We start from the raw sequence: 23086 nt of genomic DNA on the forward strand, positions 1-23086 counted from the left end.
CGTGGGTTGTCATCAACAGTGCTATGCCTCCCTACAAGGTAGCAGAGCATCATGGCAAAGGACAAATCTTTTATAAAGTGGATGTATGACACTCATGCAAACATAAAATGAACACATGTCAAAGATCAGATTGAACCCATGAAATCGTGCAAGGACCAGTAATAGGTTACATTTGGTTCAAAGGAGGAATCCAAGAAATATATAAATACATTCACATGCAACCAGACTTACTGGAACGGATTAACAAATAGATGCAAAATGGTCTATTCATGGGGGAGCATCAATTGCATTCCACTGGCCACAACCATTTGCATTTCCATGGACAAGAATCATCTGCATTATTATCAGCTTTCTACCATTTGCAGACTAAGAAAATAGCTCAGAGACAATGAACACTGGAGATAACGTGGAAGGGTCTAACCCAACACACTCATTCTGAGTCGTTTTTGTTTTGCTCATTTTGAAGTCCTTCACAATTTTTCCTGGCTCGAATAATCCCATTCCAACAGTGGATTTTCCAAAATTGTGATTTCTTTGACGTTTTCTTACTATTGTCTATAACGCATTCATTCAAAAATCCTCACACACCAACCAATAATGTTCCACAAATGATGTTAGAAACTGTCCACTCTTGTTTGAGTTTGAATACATCAAGATACGTCTTTGTATTGAGGGAAGAATGCATTTTATTGTTTTGTTGAAGTTTGGTTTTGCACAAGTTAATGCAATGCCATAGACCAGACTGGCAAACTCTCGCCAATGGCCTGGCACCTGTTTTTGTACAGCTGGTGAGCTAAGAATTGTTTTTACATTTTTAAATGGTTAGGAAAAAATCAAGTTGCATGACATGTGAAAGTTACATGAGATTCAAATTTCAGCGTCCATAAATAAAGTTTTATTGGAACACAGCCACACTCATTTGTTTATGTATTCTCTATCGCTGATTTCATGCTACAACGGCAGGCTGATCGTTGCCACAGAGACCTTACGAGCTACAGAACTACAGAGATGAAAATAGTTACTGTGATTTGCGGACCCCTGGCATAAAGTACTAGACGCTAATTACAGTGGGGGGCGGCGGGGCGGGGAGAATAAGCTTCCCCACACCAACGAACAAGTCTGCACCATCCTCACACTATCTACCTGGAGATGACATCAGTTCCCACAGTCAAAGGCTCAGTCCTAAAAGGATGCTTTCCTCTCACCACTTCAGCTTGTCATCTGTGCTTCTGACCACTAGCTGGAAATCAGACATTTCCACACCTCCCATTCCTTGAATTCAAGCGATTTCCTAGAATGGCTCACAGCACTCAGAGAAACGTGTTACTGACAACATTATCAGGTTATCATCTGGCACATAACTCAGGAACAGCCAGATGGAAGAGAAGCATGGGGCTTCCACACCCTCACCAAGGGCACTGCTTTCTCAGCACCTGGCTGTGTTCACCAACCTGGAGCCCTCCAAAGCCCTCCTTCTGCGTTTTTATGAAGGGTTCACTACATAGGTGGGATCGATTAAATCACTGGCCACTGAAGACTGAACTCCTGCCCTTGTCTCCTCCCTGCAGGTCTGGGGGTGGAACTAGAATCCTCCACTTATGGACGTCGCCTTGGGCAGGATAAGTCTCACTTTAGGATCAGAGTTCTCAACTGCACTGTGAAAGAGGTACATTGGAATATTCCTTAAAGGCTTCTAGCTTCAGAATTCTTCTCTCCATCCTTCCTACAAAGAGCAATCCCAATGGTCCACATCACTCACATTCCCTCACCTCCACCCACCCATCTAACTCTTACCATAAACATCCAGAAGCTGGGGTCTCCTTCAAACCCTTCTGTCTTTCGCAAATATTGCCATCCAGGTGAGTCGTGAATGACTTACAGGTTGTGAACAACCTCGGGGGTGGGGGGGTGAGCAGAATCTGAGAGGGCCACGCTCACTTATACAATAACCAATTAACGGATGAGTTCAGGGGAACCCCAGAGTGGTTGAAAGGGAGGAGAGCTAGAATTGGAAAAGAATTACGGGATCAGCAAAGAGCAAAGGAAGGACGGATCCTCAAAGTGCCCAAATGCTCCAGCGGGTAAGGACAAAGTGGGAAAGGTGGGTCATTGCAATACTGGGGACTCTTAAGGGATCCTGGGCCAATCTTTTCAAAGGAATGAAGTAAGATTTTTAAAAAGGGGATTTGCTCAGGAAGCCAAAACAGTAAAAAGTAAGGGCAAAGACCAAACGTGCTGTTGTATTACTTAATCATGAGGGCCTGGGACACAGAACAATTCAATGAGTATTTGTTGAAACTGAAATCATCAAACTCTATTAGAACAAGTAAATGAAATGTAAAGAGAATGTTAAGATAAAAACAGGGCTGCCTGGGTGGCTAAGTCGGTTAAGCCTCCGACTTCGGGTCAGGTCATGACCTCACGGTTCGAGAGTTTGAGCCTGCATTCGGCTCTGGGCTGACAGCTTAGAGCCTGGACCCTGCATCGGATTCTGTGTCTCCTTCTCCTTGCCCTTTCCCTCTGCTCACGCTCTGTCTCTCTCTCTCTCAAAAATAAGATAAAATAAAAAATAAATAATAAAAAAATTTTTAAATAAAATAAAATAAAATAAAATAAAATAAAATAAAAACATAAGTGAAAAACCTGAACAAGCCATCCCATTGTGTTATATGGGAAAAATTAGGAAATTTACATTACATTTGGTATAGAATAATGTGTTAAGAGACAGATTTAATTAAAAGAAGTTCTTAAAATAATGTACATTGTCAAAACTAAACATTTTATTAGGACATTTTATTACGTTTTTATACCACCCCACTAATGTTTCATTCCAAAATGTATTTAGGACTGCTTAGATTAAAACATTTAGATAAAAATGGGTTACAAAGATTTAGATAGAATAGAAAAATGCCTTTCGGTTTTATGCCAAAGGCATATGTTTACTGTCTTAATTAGAAGATCTTGGGGTGCCCGTGAGCTCAGTGAGGTGAGCATCTGACTCTATTTTGGCTCAAAGCATGATCTCATGGTTCATGAAATCGGGCCCCACATCAGGCTCTGAGCTGAGAGTGCAGAGTTTGCTTGGGATTCTCTGTCTCTCTCTCTCTCTCTGCCCCTTGTGGTCACACACATGCATGTACACTCTCTCTCTCTCTCTCTAAATTAGTTAATTAATTAATTAATTAATTAACATTTTTAAAAAGTACAGCCTTGGGGTGCCTATGTGGCTTAGTTGGTTGAGCATCTGACTCTTGATTTTGGCTCAGAACACGATTTCATGGTTCGTGAGATTGAGCCCCAGATCTGCACAGAGCCCCCTTGCGATTCTCTCTCCCTCTCTGCCCCTCCCATGGTCACGAGTGCACTTTCTCTCTCTCAAGATAAAAAAAAACATTAAAAAAAAGAAACAGATGATCTTAATATTTAGTTATTACTAAAAGTGAAGTCCTGAAAGTAAGTTATTCTAAAAGGTATCATTTTTTGGTAGATTTGGTATATTTTAAAAGTTTGCCCCTTATCCTAAACTGACACTTAGTTCAGGTGTCAATTTTGCAAACAGTTTATTTTGGAGTACCCGTGTTCCTCTGAGCTACGTGTTTTCTCAGTGTGAGGAATCACCTTAATGGAAGAATTTCTAAGAAATCCATTTCTCCAGGCATTTGCGGAATGAAGCTGAACCAGTAGAACGGGCCATCTTTAAACAGCCTCTTCTTGATTTCCCATTGGACAATGGAGATTGAAGAGAGAGAAGGAGAAAACATTATTCTTTCCCTAGAGTTGGGCCACAATGTTTCCCTAGAGTTGGGCCAGGAAGTGATCCATTTCATAATAGCTATAGAAGTGGTCTGGGGGAAACCAAACGCCCCAGGGGCATCAACTTCTACAATGGGCAAAAGATCTTTTGTAATTTTTGTAAGGTTCTATGATACTTAAAATGTGTGGAGAACACGATGGGAAAACTACTGGCTTCTGACTCCATCAGAACCCAGTTCAAATCCCATCTCTGGTACTTGCCAGTACTTAGTAGCTGAGTGACATTATACAAAGATCATCCAAACTTCCTAAGCATCCGTGAAACAGAGATGGTCATGCCAATTACAGAGTCGAGATCAGGTTCACCGATTCAGGTGCATCTTCACAGAACAACACCAAAAAAGTAAAAACAGTGACTTAAGTAACATAGACAATTTTCTTTCATGTGTAAATAATTTAAGAAGTCTAAGACTTATAATGGGGAGTCCATGGCATCAAAGACCCAGATGCCCTCTGTCTTTCTTATTGGTTATTCTCACACTGGCCTCCATCGTCAAGGGTAACTCATGGACCAAGATGGCTGCCGGAGCCCCTACCATCGGTCTGCATCCTAAGCAGTAGAGGACAGAGAAGGGGAACAGCCAGGAGTGCATTTTCTAGCTAAATCAGTTTCCTATAGAGAGGCATTTCAAAAGTCCTTCACGATCATTCCAATTGCATTGAATAGGCTTTTAATAAGTTAGCAGCAAAAAAGCTTTGGGAAATGTAGATGATTAATTCTAGGTGATAATGTGCTCAGGTGAAGAACTAGGTTTGGGTTAGTAGAGGAGAAAGTGGATTAGGAGGTAAAGAGCAATCCACCTGCCTACATTAGAGAGTATTTCATGAGAATTACAATTCCTGTACGTAACAAGCCCCTGACGGGGCTCCACACGTACCACATGCCTAGTAAATTCCACTCTTGTTTTCCGCCATATAAGAATATGCTGAGAAGAGAGCTGTGTTCTTAGTGTCTTTTATAATGGCCAAAATGCACAGAGCAGGGTTCTCAGTCTCGGCGTTTCTGACACTTAGACCAGATGACTCTGGCTGTACAGGGCTGTGCTGTGTGCTGTATGCTGTTTTTCAGTGTCCCTGACCTCCACCCACCAGATGCCTGTGGCTTTCCACCATCAGTTGTGACAACAAAAACTATCTCCAGCCATTGCCAAATGTCCCCTTGGGAGCAAGATCGCCCCAGGCTGAAAACGACTACCTAAGCCTACAATGTCCTACAATGGACAATGAATGAGTCACTACTCTATATTATCTAGGAGTCGAATGGTGCGAAAGACCCTTGAGTTCATAGTGCTGATGTCATTATGGAGAACAGAATACAGGACAAAGCTGTAGATTTTCCAAATGGACAATAATCAATCTTGCAAACTCGCACATATGCAAAATGGATTACATATTACTTTTCTCCTAAATGTAATGCAGTAAAGATGTACTTTGAGGGGCACCTGGGTGGCTCAGTCGGTTAAGCGGCCGACTTCGGCTCAGGTCATGATCTCACAGTCCGTGAGTTCGAGCCCCGCGTCGGGCTCTGTGCTGACCGCTCAGAGCCTGGAACCTGTTTCAGATTCTGTGTCTCCCTGTCTCTCTGCCCCTCCCCTGTTCATGCTCTGTCTCTCTCTGTCTCAAAAATAAATAAATGTTAAAAAAAAAATTAAAAAAAAAAAAAGATGTACTTTGAGGGAGGACAAAATGTAATGTACAGGTTTCATTCATTCATACACAGTGGCTGCTTACTTTCTGGCGAAGGAGACAGACTCTGAGAGATAAAGGAATAACTCCATGGGGCCACGTTAGGGTGTAAATGAAGCATGCAAATGGCGGGGGTGATCTGGGGAGGCGAGGCTGAGATGGGAATGAGGGGTGGGGGTGAACTGGGTGTCTCTCTGAGGAAGGAGGGCTCTGTGGGGAGAGGAGAGCAACCTCGAAGGGCTGTAAAGTAGGAGGAGATGAAGTTGGAGAGAGTTGGAGACACAGGGCCAACGTTTTGGTCTGAGCAAGATGGAGAGAGATCAGAAGGTGTGAGGTACACAGCAGCATGACTCAGCGTATACGTGTAGAGGGTCTTCCCAGCAGCCCTGTGGGGACTACACGGAGGCAAAAGAGGAGGCTGGGAGACAGGAAGTTCATGGACTGGTCCAGGCAAGAGATGATGGCACACGGACCAGGGGCAGGGGTGGGGGCACTGAGATCGGAGGAAGAGCCCATATTTGCAGACGGTAAGCAGAAATGATGAGCATGTGTGGTTTCTATAAAACATTATGTAAACCTTGTCTATCATCATTACTTCTGGGTGTTATTTCTTACTCTTCAGTCCCAATATTTGTTCAAAATAGGTTTTGAAGTTGTTCCTTTCTGTTAGCACGATGCAGAAGGCAGCGTTCTAAACTTTGGAACACGTCTACCCCTTTGGTGAGTGATTCCAGGACTGTCATCAAATATGTATGTGCCTGAATTTTCCCATTTGTAAAATGGAGTTACTATCACTCACCATTTACCTCATTAACCTAAAGATTAAGAGGAAAAGACTACATACATAGGCTCCACAAATCTCAAAAGAAATGCAAACTGTAATTATCTGCAAACGTGCCCAGTGGTGAAAATTTCCAAAGGAGATAGACTGTGATTAATATGTAAGATTCATTCCCAAAGATTCAGACTAAAGACAACCCTTAAACTTATGTCAGCTTTGTACTATATTCCAAAGTTGCTGGTGGGGTTAGCTGTGACTTATTAATGCATTCTTGCTTTCAGGCAAAAAGAAATTGATTTCTCTGCTTGTGAAATTCAGTCTCTCGTGTCAGCCTTGATCATTCGATAACAAGATATGGTTTAACAACCTGCTGTCCTGGCAGGGCGAAGGGTCTTTAATTAGGATACTTAAAAGAAAAAAGAGTTGAAATGAACTTTTCCATTCAAATTTCTTTGAAGTGTGTAAAAAAGAACTACTTTTTTTTAACGTAATAGGGAAAAAAGGGGTAGCTTAAATAAGAGAATGCTGGCAATTCGTGTAATACTCAACTAATATAAAACTGGACAAAAGCAGTACTTAGGAGACTTTATCAGCATCACGGCATCATCTCTCTCTCTCTCTTCCTCTCTATGTTTATATACACACATACTTCCCTGCAATCGTGACATAAACAAGTTACCCAACATTCCAACTAAAGAACAATTAATATAATAGACACCAGAAAATGTCTTCTCAGAACAAATGTTTATGTTATTACATAAAAAGAGGAACAGTGCCCAAACCAGACATTTCATTTCTGCCCAAGATTTAGCAAGTCAGAGCTAAGCAAAGCTTATTTTCACCAGATTATTTCACATTACCTAAGAATTCTGTTCTATCTTGAGTAATGTCACATGTATTCCATGATATAATGTGTGCATGGATGTTGGAACGTTATCATTATAGTAAAGTTCTTGGCTTAGGAATATTATTGTACAATCATTTACTGTGAGATATGTGTTTGAAAGACTTCTCAAAATAATCGTGTTCCTCATAAATATGCTATTTCAGTATTATGTATGGCTCAGATAAAATTTTAGTTATACAATAAAGGACTGTTTCAATTTTCGGTCTAATAGTAATGTTTATGACATAAATTTCGTCAAACACTATTATGATCCCAAAGTTGCCAATATTTTTAGCCAGTAGTAAACTTTACTCATTTATATACTACATATTACAAATACATATATATTCTTTTTTTTTCTTAATTTGCGATGTTTTTGGATTGAGGTAAAATGTATGCTATGAAATGTATGAAGGACAACTTCAGAGTGGTGTGTGCAGGAAGGAATACTCAAAAATGGAGAAGACACTTTTGAATTTAAAGGATCAAACTAACCAGCAATTCTAAATGTTCGGCAACCAATTCCAACCTGCGTGTGGATGGTCGGGGGACAGTTTACCCCAGCCGTTCACCAACGTTCCCGCATCAGCTGAGTGTCCTACAATTTAACTCAATTCTGAAACCATGTACCTGGCAACGGTATCAGATTGTACCAGTTAAGGGCTCAGTCCCAGGAGGCTGCTCCCCAACCCCTCCTCCATGCCCCCACACCCATTTCGATGCCAACCTGGCAAGTCCCCTTGTCACCTGTGCTTCTGACTGACCTGGTGTAGATGGGAGGGTCCAATTGACCCTCTCATTGGTTTCCATTCATTTGCTCGGGCGGCTCACCAGGACACGTGAGAATCACTTTACTTACTAGTAATTAATCAGTTTAGACGGGTTTATTATAAACAGATGTTAACTCAGGAACAGCCAGATGGAACCGAAGCCCAAAGCAACGCACAGGGAAATGACGATGATGTTCCGGGTACATCACCTGTCCCCAAATCTACATCTGTACGTGTTTACCAGCCTGCAAGCTCTCCGAACACCCTCTTTTCTTGTTTTTGCTTTTAAATGGAGGCTTCCTAACCTAAGCAAAATTGATTAAATCATTGGCAGTTGATGGTTGATTCAGCCTCCAGCCCTCTCCCCTCCCTGGCAATCAGGGGCAGGGATGCTGGAAGTTCCAACCTTCTATTCAGAGTGGGTTCCCCTAGCAATGAGCCCCCATCCTCAGACGTGTTCCAAAAGTCACGTCATTCACATAAACCCCACTGTGATGGCCAGGGGTCGTTATGATGGTAAGGGGTGGACACCCATTCACCTGTAGGGCTCTGAAAGGATTCTAGAAACTGAGGACAAGAGACCAAATATAACAAAAGACGTTCCCATTGCTCTTACTGCTCAGAAAATTCCAAGGTTTTGAGAACTGTGAGCCAAGAACCGTAGAGAAAGATCAAATATATGGAAAGTATATTTTGGTCATCTGAATGACCAACTGTGCATTCCTTATGAATGACAGTATTGCAAATTCCTGCAAATCAAACTACGTACAAAATCACGTAAGGGTAGGTAGGATGCAGTAAACCTTCTGGTTCCAACCAGAAGTTTTCTCCTTAAAATTTATTTGGATTGAAAAAGGTACAAGCAGAGAAATAAGGTGACATACAGAAGAACCGCCACAGGTATCTTGATTGAACTGAATTTGCACGTGATGAAACGTCACGGACAGATATACATACATTGCACCCGTGTCGGTTTCCTGCTTCTAATGGTGTTCTACAAACATGGAAAGCGTAAACATTTGGTGGGGAATGGATGAACAGTACACGTACCTTCTCTGCTGTCTTTGCCACTTCCTGTGACTCCACAATCATTCCAAAATTAAACGCTTTTAACAACACGGATACAGTTGTAGACAACACGGATACAGTTGTAGGGAACATACCTTAGAACACTGCTTGTGATTCTGACACCAAACCAGGGAACCGTTGTTCTGCAAAAAGAAAAAGAAATATTGGCTCATTCAATAATTTTCTAACTCATGGCTACATAGTATGAATTTCATTTTTCAATATTATCATTAACAAAAGACCCGTTTTTGCCCTCCTATCATTCTCTCTTCCCAAAATAGAAAGTGCGCTTCTAATGTAAGTCCAATTTTGGCCCTGACCCCATGATAGAAACAAAGACATAGAAATTAATGAGGATTTCAAGCTGCCTAAAAGGAAAAGTGTCTGAGCCATGTCTCCTGCTGGCTGCCTGGGAGTCAGACCTCACTGAAAAGCCTTCTCTTTCCCTGTCACTGGATGTGTGACGGGGGGACAAGGGATTTACTATCCGTGTACCTCAATTGATCCATCTATAAAACATAACCATATGCCATGCGTGAGGTCACTGGCATAAGGAAATGAAATAATACCCACACGCCAGTTAGCACGGCCTGATATTCACTCGGTACAGAACAAAGATTAGGACTACAGTTTACTGTCTCTAACGTTAGCATTTCTTCTGGGAAATCTCTTACTCCACATGACTGGCATCTTGGTCATGACTCCTCCTTTGGCTGGGATAGGTTATGTGCGTGTGTGTTAGACTGGGGTAGCTGGTAGAGATAGTAAACGCCACCACCCCATAATTTAGATGCCGTGGCCTCCAGCTCTTGGAAGTTCGCGGTTGGGTATGACATCAAGTAAGTCCATTTCCTCTGTCTGAATCTCTAAACTTTGAATTTTGACAACATCATATTCTATTCATAGATTAGTATTACATTGGCGCTCAGTTCAGAGAAAAGAAAATCAATATATCTTCTTAAAAATCCTTTTATAACAAGCTCATGGAGATATAACGTAGACACAGAAAGCACACTGTTTTAAAGTATAGAAACCAGCGGTTTGTAGTAAAAAGTATGTTCTAAATACTAAAAGGTATATTCAGAAGGCTGTGCAACCATCACCACTATCTATTTTTGGAACATTTTCACCAGCCCAGAAAGAAACATGTATCCCTTAGCACTCACTCTGCCATCTCCCTCCCTCCAGCCCCTGGCAACCACTCATCTACTTTCCTTTCCTACAGACTGATTCTGGAAACCTCATGGAAAAGGGATTATATAACATGTGGCCTTCTGTGTCTGGATTCTTTCACTGGGCATCATGTTTTACATTTTGCTAAACGGTATGGTATTTTTGCTCTGTCTATATTGCCACAAAAACCATACGTCATTCCTTTTTATTGTCCAATCCCATTGTACGGATAAACCACATTTTTCTCTTCTGCTCCCAATAATCTGTCTCAATATATCTTATGTCCAATAGTATATGTTCATAATCTAGGATTCCTACTGAGTCAATCTCATCTGTATAGGATCAGAAAGTTTCCTCCACTAGGCTCGGATCATCGTGCTAAACGGCCTCAGCCCCACGTTAAAGCTTTAGCTATTACATCTATCATATGGCCCTAACTCTCCTCGGCAGCCTTACATCCCCAGATCCCAGAATGTACCTCCAGTTTCAGCTAAACTAAGATCAACCTACCCGTCCCCCTACTGACCTGGCCCAGCTTCCACCCCGGTCCCTTCTAAGTCTTTCTTTTCCTGGATAGATGGGGAGGACCTCTGGAGAACCTAAGGGTGTCTTCACTGCTTCTGCATTTGCTGGGCTGCTCTGGAGAGAAGTATGTACCCCATCCTCTCTTGTCTTAGGATATAGGTCTTTTATTTAAGTCAGCTCCCAAACTAGACTGTGGTCCCAGAGACAGGGCTTCCTTTTTCCTCTTTGCTTCAATTCTTCACACCAGCAAATGGACCAGCTCCTGATTCTCACAGAGACGGCTTCCATCAAAGGTCACGTGAGAGACACTGGGGCTGCAAAGTCAGCATGGCAACTGCTGCCTGGCTGATACGGTAACACCAATGGGGTAATATGCCTTTCACAGGATTATTATCAATAAATAATACTATCGTACTAATGACCACATCTACACAGCAGGCACTTGCTTTGGCGTTTGCCATATTCAGCCTCCCCAGGCATCCCACGTAATGACATAAACTTCATTTACCCATTTTTAAAGTCAAGAAACTGGGACTCAAAGAGGCCAAGTAAAATATCCACATTCATGAAGCAAATGGTTAAACACAGTTGTCACACCACAATGGGTAAAGGTTTAGCTAAACAAAGGGTGACTTTTATGGAGCGTTTTGAAGGAAATCTCCAGACTCAGAACCTTGGAAGGACAGGAATGAATTGGTTGGGATGGTCCTGAGTATCGTACATTCCAGAAGCAGCAGATCAGATTGAGGGGTTGAAGCAGAGAATAGGAGGGGTGGTTGGGTAAACAGATAGAATGCAGATTACAGTGGATTTGGACTTATTGCTGGAAATAAAATTTGTTATGTACTACATGTCAGACGGTTAAAAAAAAAAAAAGGAGAGGATTGGACAAGTCGTGTACCTACAACACCTTGACTAGTTTCCTTTTGTTTCCTTTGACTATAGATAAAATGGCCAGACCTCAACAACAAAACACCAAAACTCCAGCAAAGACTGCATTTGGCTGCCCAGCAAATGCATCCTCTAGTGCCTGGCACCATGCGGAAACCCAGTGCTCCCTATGGTATTGGCCCATACACCTGTCAAAATTACAGAAAAACTAATAGTCACAGAGCCTATCTGCTAAGCTGTTTACATTCGGGGGGAATTAACATCAATGCATTTCCTCAACCAAGGCATTTTCATTTTAAGCAAAATTTCCCACTAATCACAAATTGAAAAACTATCATTATACAGAAATATTTGGGGCAATAGCAAGCAAGCATGAAAGATCATTTTGGTCATAATAGGTTTTTTTGTCACTGAAGACAGTATGTCCTAGAATGCTTAAGAAGATTAAAATCATAATCCACATAAAGTATTGAGCAAAATGTTTGGCACGGAGTTAGAGGTCAGAAAAAAGTCCATTATGATTGACGTTACTTTGTTTGCCACGATTATTGTTTTCAGGAGGGAGTAATCCTGTACTTAAAATCTCCCAGTTCCTCTGTATAACCCAATGCAATCTTATTAGTGAGGCTCAGAAGAGGCAGCCCATCATGTTTTTCTCCTTGGATGGTAACAATCCTGCCATGTTTGCCAATATGATGACTGGGCAATGGTATTCTTTTTGGTTTAATTTCCTTCAGCCATTTGTATTTCCTTTAGAGTGAACAGTCTGTGCATTTTACCATTTCTTTTCTGAATGCTTAACCATAGCCATTGTAGCAGCTACGAGGGCCAATTAGATTGAATAATCATTTGTCTATAATAGGTGTTGTAGAAATTTTCCAGTGATCGTTGGCCTTTTGACTTTATGCATGATGTTTGCTCCATGAAAAAATTTTCTATACACACACACAAACATGCACACACATAGATATGTGTCTCTACATTTCCTTTTGGGGTTTTAAGTTTCCTGTTTTTCTTAAAACACCCCCCCCCCGCCCATGTAAAGGTTTTGCAGCTGTTCTGTGCTTTTGCCTTTATCAATCAGCCTTTGGCATTCTATTTATCTCTACAAAGAACATCTAAAAACCCTGCCTAATGGCATCAAGGATGTGGGTAAACCCCTGATTTAACTCCAGCTACTGTGTTTCAGCCAGGTGCACACACACTACCATCCACCTACATTGCTTACCTGTGATGCTCTTCGAGCAGGAGAGCAATGGAAAAATACAAGAATCCAGTAGTTTTCAACAACCCGCCCCAGGGGAAGTTCTTAGTCAGATTACAATAGCCTTCCCCAGTTAAGCCACTTGACAACAAAAATAAAATACAGTATTGGCAATCAAGTCTTGTTCTGGGTTAAAGCCAGCAAAGATAAAGAGTCAAAGTACATCAGACAAGAAAGGCGTTTGCCTGTTGAATCATTATTGTAACCTCCAGGTAGGATCAGACAGCGGGACTTTGGTAATTATATAAAGATTACATCCTGTATTTTATTGGTTTAACTAGATCAAACATGAATGCTAGTCAATCCAACTTTCAAAGAGTTTATATAAGTTCACTCAACTGCACCCAGACATTATTTCAATGACATTTTCAAAGTCTCTTCTAGCCTTTTGATTTTTTTTCTCCTTAAAGAAAAATAATTCTTCAAAAGCTTCAGGTAAAGAAAACACTTCGTTCCCTCAAAGACAACCCACAAGGATAAAGATAAATGAAAACTAGCTATCGAGATACAACCATTTGAAAAAAGAATAGAGAATGAGAACAGATCCCACATATTTTCCTTAACACAACCAGGTGTAGGTGTGGAACAAGGACTAATCAATTTTCCATTTCAGAAACACAGCACTAAGCCATTGTCCAACGGCAGTATGGAACATTTGAAATTGAAACTATCCCAGAAAACCCACTATGGACCAAACATTTGCCATTCAACCCTACAAACTGTGACTTTCAGTTAACAATTTTGTTCTTATATTAAACACAAGTTTTTGGGGGAGCTTGGGTGGCTCCGTCAGTTAAGGATCTTCTGCTCAGGTCAGGATCTCAGGGTTCGTGGGTTCAAGCCCTACGTCGGGCTCTGTGCTGACAGTAGCCAGCCTGATGTGGAGCTTGAACCCACAAACCCTGAGATCCTGACCTGAGCCAAAGTCTGTCACTTAACTGAATGAGCCCAAGAGAGAGAGAGAGAGAGAATCTGAAGCAAGCTCCATTGTCAGCTCCATGCAGGGCCTGACGGGGCTCAATCTCACAACTGTGAGATTATGATCTGAGCCAAAGTCAAAAGTCAGATGCTTAATTGACTGAGCCACCCAGGCACCCCTCATTGTTAAGTTTTTTAAAATAAAACATTGAGGGGAGCCTGACTGACTTAGTCGGAAGAGCCTGTGACTCTTAATCTCAGGGTTGTGAGTTCAAGCCCCACACTGGGTGTAGAGATTACTTAAATAAATAGAATTTTTTTAAAAAGTAAAAAATAAAATGAAGGCATGGATTAAAATTTAGGAATTCACTTTAATCCAGAATAATTTCCTATTAATTTGAACCATGGAATAATATACTTAATTTCATTTGTTATCATAAGGATGTGCCTTTCTACTGTTAATATACTTGGAACTTTCTCACACATTTCACAGCAGCTAAAAGATAATGTAACAGAAGGACATTGGATGATGCATTTATGTGGCTTGAACTATTTTTTTATTTTTATTGTTATTTTGAGAGAGAGCACAAGCACAGGAGGGGCAGAGAGAAGGAGAGACAGAACCCCAAGCAGGCTCCACACCATCAGGGCAGAGCCTGATGTGGGGCTCAAACTCACGAACTGTGAGGTCATGACCTGAGCCAAGATTGAGAGTCCGACCCTTAACCAAATGAGCCACTCAGGTGAGGGATGTTCATCATAGGACAGGCTATCCATATGTGGGAGCACGAAGTCTACAGACCTCTGTACTTCCTACTCAGTTTTGCTGTGAACCTAAAACTACTCTAAAAAATAAAATCTACTGGGTGCCAGTTAAGCATGTGACTTCAGCTTGGGTCATTATCTCATGGTTCATGAGTTCAAGCCCCGCATAGGGCTCCATGCTCAGAGTGTGGAGCTTGGTTGGGATTCTTTCTCTCTCTCCTCTCCCTCCCTCTGTCTCCCCTTCCCCCCTGCTTGTGCTCTTGTCGCTCTCAAAATAAATAAATAAACTTTAAAAAAGTCTACTTCAAAGGATAGGAAAAAAAAAGAGAGCTTTGTGTTTATACTTGTTCATAAGTAGGATCTCTTTCTAATGTTATGGATTACTCTCAGTAAATCGATGGCCTTTCATCCCCTACTCCCTCTCAAAAAATTCTCTCCGGATTCTACAAATATCTCACATTGAGCTGAATTCTGTAGAACAACGTTTGGCCATACACAATGTACCTCTCTCCAAATGCCCAGCACTGGAATGCATGCCTGGCCACACTGTCTGGGTGTCACTTCTTCACACCCTGCAGCTTGTTTGGGAATGAGAACCTTCCATCAGGAACCTGTGCCTCCGCCAAGCCAGACCCCGTGTGTCCTTCGGGTCACTGCAAATGCCACTTCTTTGAGGAAGCCTTCCCTGACCACCTACACCCTGACTATCACAGACCCCCTGTTACACACACTCATGCAATGAGAACACATTAGAGACACAGTCTGTCTATATCTCTTCCTTACAGTTGGCTCCCTCACAACCTTAACAATTATTACTGATGAAATAAGTAAACGAATGGATAAGGAGTCGTACAAAAAATTTACACTTTAATCATTAGGTCATGAGGAGGTAAAAAGGATGAAATGAGTAGACTGAACTGAACAAATTTTTCACCTTCTTGGACAGGTGCTTTTAGGAAGTGGGTTCATTATTCTGTTTCTACTCGTCATGGCAATATTAAAAATGGAACCAAAGCTTGCATGCAGTATAAAATATAAATTATTTAAGACATAACCGTGCTAATTATCTTGCTACAGACGCATGTAATTAAAGTTATCTAAAGAAAATTTATAGAACAGCCAAGTGCCAGACTATGCCATATGGGAAAACATTACGTTTTATTAACATTTTACTATGAATTTTGACAAGGAATATTCCAAAGGATTCTACATGTAGGAGACTATCAGATCAAGACAGAATTTTTACTCCTTAGTGTCCCTATAAGAATGGTAGGACCCACCAGGGGATCAGAGGACTGGTTTTTCTTAGGACGTTTCAAACATCAGTCTACCAAGTTTAATCTCCGGAAGGATATGCTAGTTACTGATGCATTCTTGCCACAGTTAAGGTTTCAGAGATGTATTGTCTAAAGCCATATTTCTATTTTCCAGAGACACCTCCACTAAGATGAGCCATCTCCATGGAATCACATAAAACCTTGGAAGATTTCAAGGCAGAATAAATGACTTAGGCTGAAATAAATCCAGCCGTAAGGAGGTTTAGAGGGAGCATGAAAGGTAATAACTAAAATTTAGTAAATGACTCGTTTTACAAAGCAAGGGAAGCGTGAGAAGAGAGTACCTGCTATAAATTGAACACCGAAAGCATTGTTGATGGGAGACCTGAGCAATAAAGAACAGTCCCTATAAATGTCAGTCTCCTTCCCTCCTTCTCATTCATCACTCTGAAATGTTTACTTCACGTGCCAATTGTGCGTGAGTTCCTCCAATTCCAGGAACCTCTCGCCAATCGCCATTTCGGCTCTTCTAGAAGGTAAACACATGCCTGTGGACTAAAGTGGTGAGTCCCACCAGGCAGACCTGTCATGTTTACTGTGTAGGGACAACCGCCCACCTTCCCCAAGGTGGGCACCGTGGTCAGCCACACCTGCATCTTCTTCCTTCTTCTTCTTCTTCTTCCTCCTCCTCCTCCTCCTCCTACTTCCTCCTCCTCCTCCTCCCTCCTCCTCCTCCTCCTCCTCCTTCTTCCTCTTCTTCTTCGAAGCTTTCCTGACTTTAATCATTTGTGTGTGAGTGATGTTGAGAAAGACAAGACTGGGAAGAGGAGAAGAGAAGGAGCAGTAAGGGAGAAGGAAGGGGACAGAGCAGGGAAGGAGGACAGAAAGAATCCAAAGAGGCCAGAGCAAATGGCATATTGAGTCTCTGGGCATAAACCTGAGATATAAAGACTTCTTTCTATATAAAATAATATAAATATACAAGCAGAAATTATTTTTGGCATCAAAAGGCACAGGGAAATCTGCACTAAGATCACTGCACGAAAAGCCACTGGCGTGGGGACCTCCACCGGCTCAGTGGGCTGCATATCAGTGGTCCCTTCAGCAGGTGTCTGAGTGGGGACGTGGCAGCATCTGAACTTTTGATGCTAGGTTCGGTTCTATAGCTTCAGCTCAGTCTCCATGGCAACCACCAGTACTGTCCAGTCTGGGACACGGGGTCCCCACTAACATGGGGCCCCAGGTACACCTGCTGTATTCCACGGGAATTCGAGACAAAGCACAGAAAGAAAGATTGGCAGAAATGAAAAGGGCAATGAGTTCTAGAAGCAGATTAACGCCCAGGATCCAGCTTGTTGGATGTAGAATATGTCCCTTCAACAGCCTGAGGCAAAGCTGTGAGACACTGTGCTTCTTTGAGATGCACCGCCAGACTGTCCCCAAAGTCAGGGTGCGCTTTCCCCAACTGTAGTTTGGTGTGACGCCGTGAATGTTGGCCTGGTAGCAGCCGTGACATGGTGGTCAACATTCCATGAACGTGACCTTGGTCCCAGCTGCGCTTACTGTCACCAATGACAATGAGTTCTGTACGTTGTTGGTTCTACACATGTTGGGTTTAACTGCCGTTTAAAATGAGATGAATGTAATTAGACAATGATTGGGCATTGAAAGGCAAAATTGTGGTGTACACAGAACGAAGGAGTGCAGGTAAGACTCACTGCCACAAGACTGAACTGTCCTATTTTCTTGCCACTAGTAACGAATACGTTACAGGACTGAAGCAATGGGACACAGAAGGAGGTGTGCCACATGATTACCGATAGATGAACAAAAAAGTGCAAATGGACACAGAAGAAACTACCAAACCTCCCGGACCAGACAGAACATATGTCAAAGCAACAAGATATTAGTGTGACCCAGTGATGCTTCTTTTAACAAAGACCGTCTCCGAGCCTGTGTCATGATTTTAGTACAATGTTTGTTTCTTGGGGTTGCATAAAAATAGATGTTCCATCCATGGCTTCTTAGATTCACTGAAATCTCATACAAATTTATGTTGGCCCTCTACCAATTCCTTGTCTTTGCCACACTGACACATCTTTGAGAGTTACTCTCGGGCGGGCTACCCCTGCCTTCCCCAGTCTGCTTTCAGGAAACGATTAGTGAAGGACTTCTGAAACCGATCCGTATGTTACAGACAGTAGCCTGCGATTCTAAGCAGTGAGGTGTTATCAGTGGCCGGATGGAGGTCCACTGAGGACACTCAGTGTGAGTTTCGATGGCCTCCCGTATGGAAAGTACATATAGACAGGACTACCCAGGAAATTAAAAGGGGAAGGACCAGTAATAACAATGCTTCCAAAATTGCTGGCACAAAGAATCACCCACGGAATCTGTTAGACATTGCGGTTCTCCGGGACTGACTCAGTAGATCTCGATCTGACCCTGGAATCTGTAGACCGACAGATGCCCTAAATGTTTCTTACAATGGGACACACGTGGTCAACGCTAGGCCAACAGATTGTCCGACTTTGAGGGATTATGGAACGAAGGCCTAGTGATGAAAGACACAGAGCAGTTGTAGAAACCAAAGAAAAGCATGAAAATGGTTAAGTGTTTATGCTCAGGGAGGAAAAGTGTAGTTTAAAAAGTATAAGGTAGAAAAGAGTTCTAGAGGATGATAGGTCCAATGGGTGCCAATGTTTGGAGCTGTTTCTACCCCAGAGGGAGAATTTTGTCACACAAAACAGTAATTGTCTGTAGTGAATCCTCTCCTGCACCACCCAGATGTCCCTACAACCCCAGAACCGAGATCAATGTGCCTACTGGGCGTGTCGAGTACTGATGGGTATTACCTAAACCCCTCCTTTCCCCTCCCATAAACTCTACTTGCTGGGAGAGGTTACCTAACCCAAGGCCACACTGCTTCCGGGAGAGTCCCACATGGAGTACTGGCTGATGCTGGGCCACAAAGGACCAACCCCCTTGTCCCATTCACAGTAACATCCGAGGCATTTCCAGCTCCAGATGATGCTATGGTATCCACTTGAGGCTGTGGCCACAGATGGCATGACAGCCCAACTCCTGCCCCAGGCTGTGTCCTTCACTCCCCTGAGGCGGTGATCCTGGGAACGTCACCCAGTACGGTGACATGAGCTCACATCTCAAGAGCTTAGCATATGCTTCATGACTAACACAACCTGTGAAAACCAATCACCTTCCCATATATGTGCAGGGGGAGAGAATGAGTTTTCTCCACTTGAGAGGCTTTTGGAAAAAGCCAAGTAGATATGGGGCATAATTTTTGAAAAAGGTGAGGGTGCTGAAGAAGTTAACCACGTAGTGGCAGGACTCAAGAGCCACAGGAAAGCGAGCCCTTCCCGTGCAGAAGAGGAAGGTGGATCGACAGGAAACAGCAGGCGAGCTGCAGAGCATTCTAGCCCGAGAACAGATCTCATTAAGTCCCCACAAACTCCTTCTCAGGGGGCCAGCCTCTCTGAGGATGCATGACAACATGACTTCACACTGATACATGCTTTCCTGAAAGGAACAGAATTGTGTCCTCTTGAAAGTATTCAGAAGAAGAGAGCCAAAGCACAAGAGACTCTTAAAAACTGAGAACAAACTGAGGGTTGATGGGGGGTGGGAGGGAGGGGAGGGTGGGGGATGGGTGTTGAGGAGGGCACCTTTTGGGATGAGCACTGGGTGTTGTATGGAAACCAGTTTGACAATAAACTTCATATATTGAAAAAAAAAGTTCAACATTGGGAATTTAAAAAAAAAAGAAAGGGTTGAAGTTATAATAATAAAAAGATGAGATAAATTTAAAAAAAGTATTCAGAAGAAGAACATGGTATTGTTTCAATATGTTTCAAGTCGCCATTGGTAGCTATTTTTTATTTGTGCATTTATTTTTTTTTTTTCAACATTTTTAATTTATTTTTGGGACAGAGACAGACAGAGCATGAACGGGGGAGGGGCAGAGAGAGAGGGAGACACAGAATCGGAAACAGGCTCCGAGCCATCAGCCCAGAGCCTGACGCGGGGCTCGAACTCACAGACCGCGAGATCGTGACCTGGCTGAAGTCGGAAGCTTAACCGACTGCGCCACCCAGGCGCCCCTATTTGTGCATTTAAAAGCAACTTTGTCCTGAGGCTGTGGATGAAACAATTGAAAGGCAGGACAGAAATCTTTTTTTAAAAAAACATGTCAGCACCATTCCAAAGTTCCTGCGAGGAATTAAAATCATTATCAAAGCAGGAAAAAATGCAAGAGCAATGTGGAAAAACATAACTTTACACAACTCTTAATTACATCTTTTACTAGAATTCTCTGGAAAGACTATGATGGTACGCAAATTTACAGCACGCTGAAGTAGACGTTAACATTTACTCACTAGCGATGCGTAAAAGATTTCTTTGGCATTTTCTGTTCCTTAATTGTTATTGTTGCTGCTGCTGCTGCGTTTTTATCGTAGGATGTTTAAAAAACTTTTTTTAATGTTGATTTTTGAGACAGTGAGAGAAATGCAGAGTACATGAGCAGGGGAGGGGCAGAGGGAGAGGGAGACACAGGATCCGAAGCAGGTTCCAGGCTCCGAGCTGTCAGCACAGAGCCTGACGCGGGGCTCGAACCCATGAACTATGAGATCATGACCTGAGCCCAAGTCAGACGCTCAACAGACTGAGCCACCCAGGCGCCCCTACTGTAGGATGTTTTAAACATGGACGAAACAGAAAATTGATCAAGAGAAATTTTAGCAAAAAGCGAAGGCATGTAGGTGGCCACTAAAACAATGACGTCATAAGCTCTCTTACTTACATGAGGATTCAACCGTGTCCTACCCGGAAAGACTGCTGTACGACTGCTCCTCTCACTGATACCAACTGAAAAAAGCACTTTACGGTGATCTCAAAATGTTTTGAGAGCTGTTAGAATTCTGACTTCTCCGCAGGTAATCAGCTGAGACCTTCTCTTAGATCTTCATAAAGTCACCTTCTGTGCAGAGCATTTGCATCAGTGGGCATTTCTGCCACTTCCTGTCTGTGAAAGTATAAGATCTATACAGGGGCACCTGCGTGGCTCAGTCAGTTCAGCGTCTGACTTCGGCTCAGGCCATGATCTCACAGTTCATGGGTTTGAGCCCCGTGTCGGGCTCTGTGCTGACAGCTCAGAGCCTGGAGCGGGCTTCAGATCCTGTGTCTCCTTCTCTCTCTGCCCCTCCTCCGCTCGCACTCTGTCTCTCCCTCTCTCTCAAAAAGAAACAAATGTTAAAAAGAAAAAAAAAAATAAAGAATAAAATCTATCCAAATATGGCCAAGCCTGTTCTGTAAACACAACCAACACCAGAAAAGGGACTCGAAATGTGTTTCTAAATACGCTCTCAAAATGTTTGTAAACTGTAGAATTCTGACTCAGATGATACCATATAATTACAAATCAGTGAAGACCTCTGAGGGTCATTTAATCCATGTTCCTGCTGGAAACAAAACAAATCTAACTCGTGAATGATGTGCAATTGTCTTGTAATACAAGGAACTTTCCAGGGGAAAGAGTTTCCGCATCTCGGTAACACATCACCCTGTTCTGAGTTTTCCATCCCTGAATCCCCACTGAAACCTTGCGAACCAAAAGAGCAAAGGGGTGAGGAATTATTAAGGTTCAGACCTTCTGCCTGCTGATTCTCTAGTTAACGAAATACTCTGATCACTGTCTCCAAAACATAAGCCTAAGAAAAAGGTCAAAGCTGGAGGAGAAGACACAGCCCAGAGTCCATCCTGTGAGAGTATGAAGATCACATAGAGATTATTCCATTCTAGAATACTCAGGGTGGGATCAGAATGATGATGCAAACCACTCACATCTTGGAAGTGAACATGACATGGGGAACTTTCTGAAAAATGGTCACCAAGGTCTGAGGAGAAAGGGAAAGTGCAGAATGGGCTGGGAGGGAGGATCTAAGCATCCCATGATAGCGCTAAACCTCCAACGCACCCCCCCCCCACCAAGGACTCTCCTGGACACACCAGGTTACTCATTATTGTGGATCTGAGTAACATGCAAAAGCCATCAGGAATACTGGCAACACAAGATTCTGAGGAACATTCTACATCACCACAAGAATCGCCAGGGTTGAGAGATTCAAGTCCAATGTTCTCCCCTTGTAAATGAAGATACTGGAACCCAGGAAGTCTAAAAAATATGCAACACATTGCTCCTTTGAACAAAAAAAAAATATTCTAATAATTGAAAGCATGCCCAACTTGGGAGTCAAAAGAACCTATTTCACATTCCAGGTCAATTACCCATCATAAATTGCAAGCTTTCAAAAAAAAATTAATGTCTTCTTTTCCAAAATGACAAGAAAGGTGGTTTTATAAGATGGTCACAGACATGTTTATGAAGGACCACCTGTGATCATCTAAAGTCAAAGTGACGTCTACCTGTGACTAGTGACGTCTAGTCTAGCTGGCAAGATGCAATCAATATGAATGATTTGCACATAAGAGGTGACTGCTAATAATTTACAAGGTCCTGGGTAGCTCATGTAATTAACCATGGAGAAGTCGAATTCTAAGAGCCCTTAATACGTTTTGATATAACAATAAAGAAAATGGTTTTCAATTGTTTATGAGTAAGATCAATCTTATGAATTTCTACGTGTTGTTTCAAGTCTTTCCAAAGGCACAATATCCACAGAAAGCATAAAATGCTATCTTCAACGCAGTTCTGCACTAAATTATATTCGTAACCCATAACTCCCTTTTGGAGAACATGAAAATCCAACAACGTAAATACTGTTTCTTTTGGGGGCGCCTGGGTGGCTCAGTCGGTTAAGCGTCCAACTTTGGCTCAGGTCATGATCTCAAGGTTCGTGGATTCAAGCTCCACATCAGGTTCTGTGCTGACAGCTCAGAGCCTGAAGCCTGCTTCAGATTCTGTGTCTCCCTCTCTCTCTCTTTCAAAGATAAATAAACATTTTTTAAAAGTTAGAAAAAAACATATTTAAAAAATACTGCTTCTTTTGGGTTCCAGGACCCAATTCCAATGTGTGTTTTTGCCGGGGGGCGGGGGGGGGGGGGCTGGGATTCCCTGCATACCACTGAGCAATTCTCAGACACCAGTAGGGTGTCAGAGAATTTTTTTTCAGTTTATTTATTTTTGAGAGAGAACGAAAGAGAGACAGAGTGCAGGCAGGGGAGGGGCAGAAAGCAAGAGGGACAGAGGATCCAAAGCAGGGTCTGTGCTGACAGCAGAGAGCCTGACGG

The 23086-nt window shown here is 42.5% G+C and overlaps 1 protein-coding gene across 1 annotated transcript in view; it reads right to left on the reverse strand.

The window, feature by feature from the left end:
• ANOS1 (anosmin 1) overlaps window positions 1–23086 on the reverse strand; it is a 183261-nt gene that overhangs the window by 139078 nt on the left and 21097 nt on the right. Inside the window, exon 2 of the mRNA XM_049643358.1 lies at window positions 9100–9147. Coding sequence (XP_049499315.1) covers window positions 9100–9147 — 48 coding nt within the window. The remainder of the gene's footprint in view (window positions 1–9099; window positions 9148–23086) is intronic.

Source organism: Panthera uncia, chromosome X (genome assembly GCF_023721935.1).
Source record: "Panthera uncia isolate 11264 chromosome X, Puncia_PCG_1.0, whole genome shotgun sequence".
Taxonomy (NCBI): domain Eukaryota; kingdom Metazoa; phylum Chordata; class Mammalia; order Carnivora; family Felidae; genus Panthera; species Panthera uncia.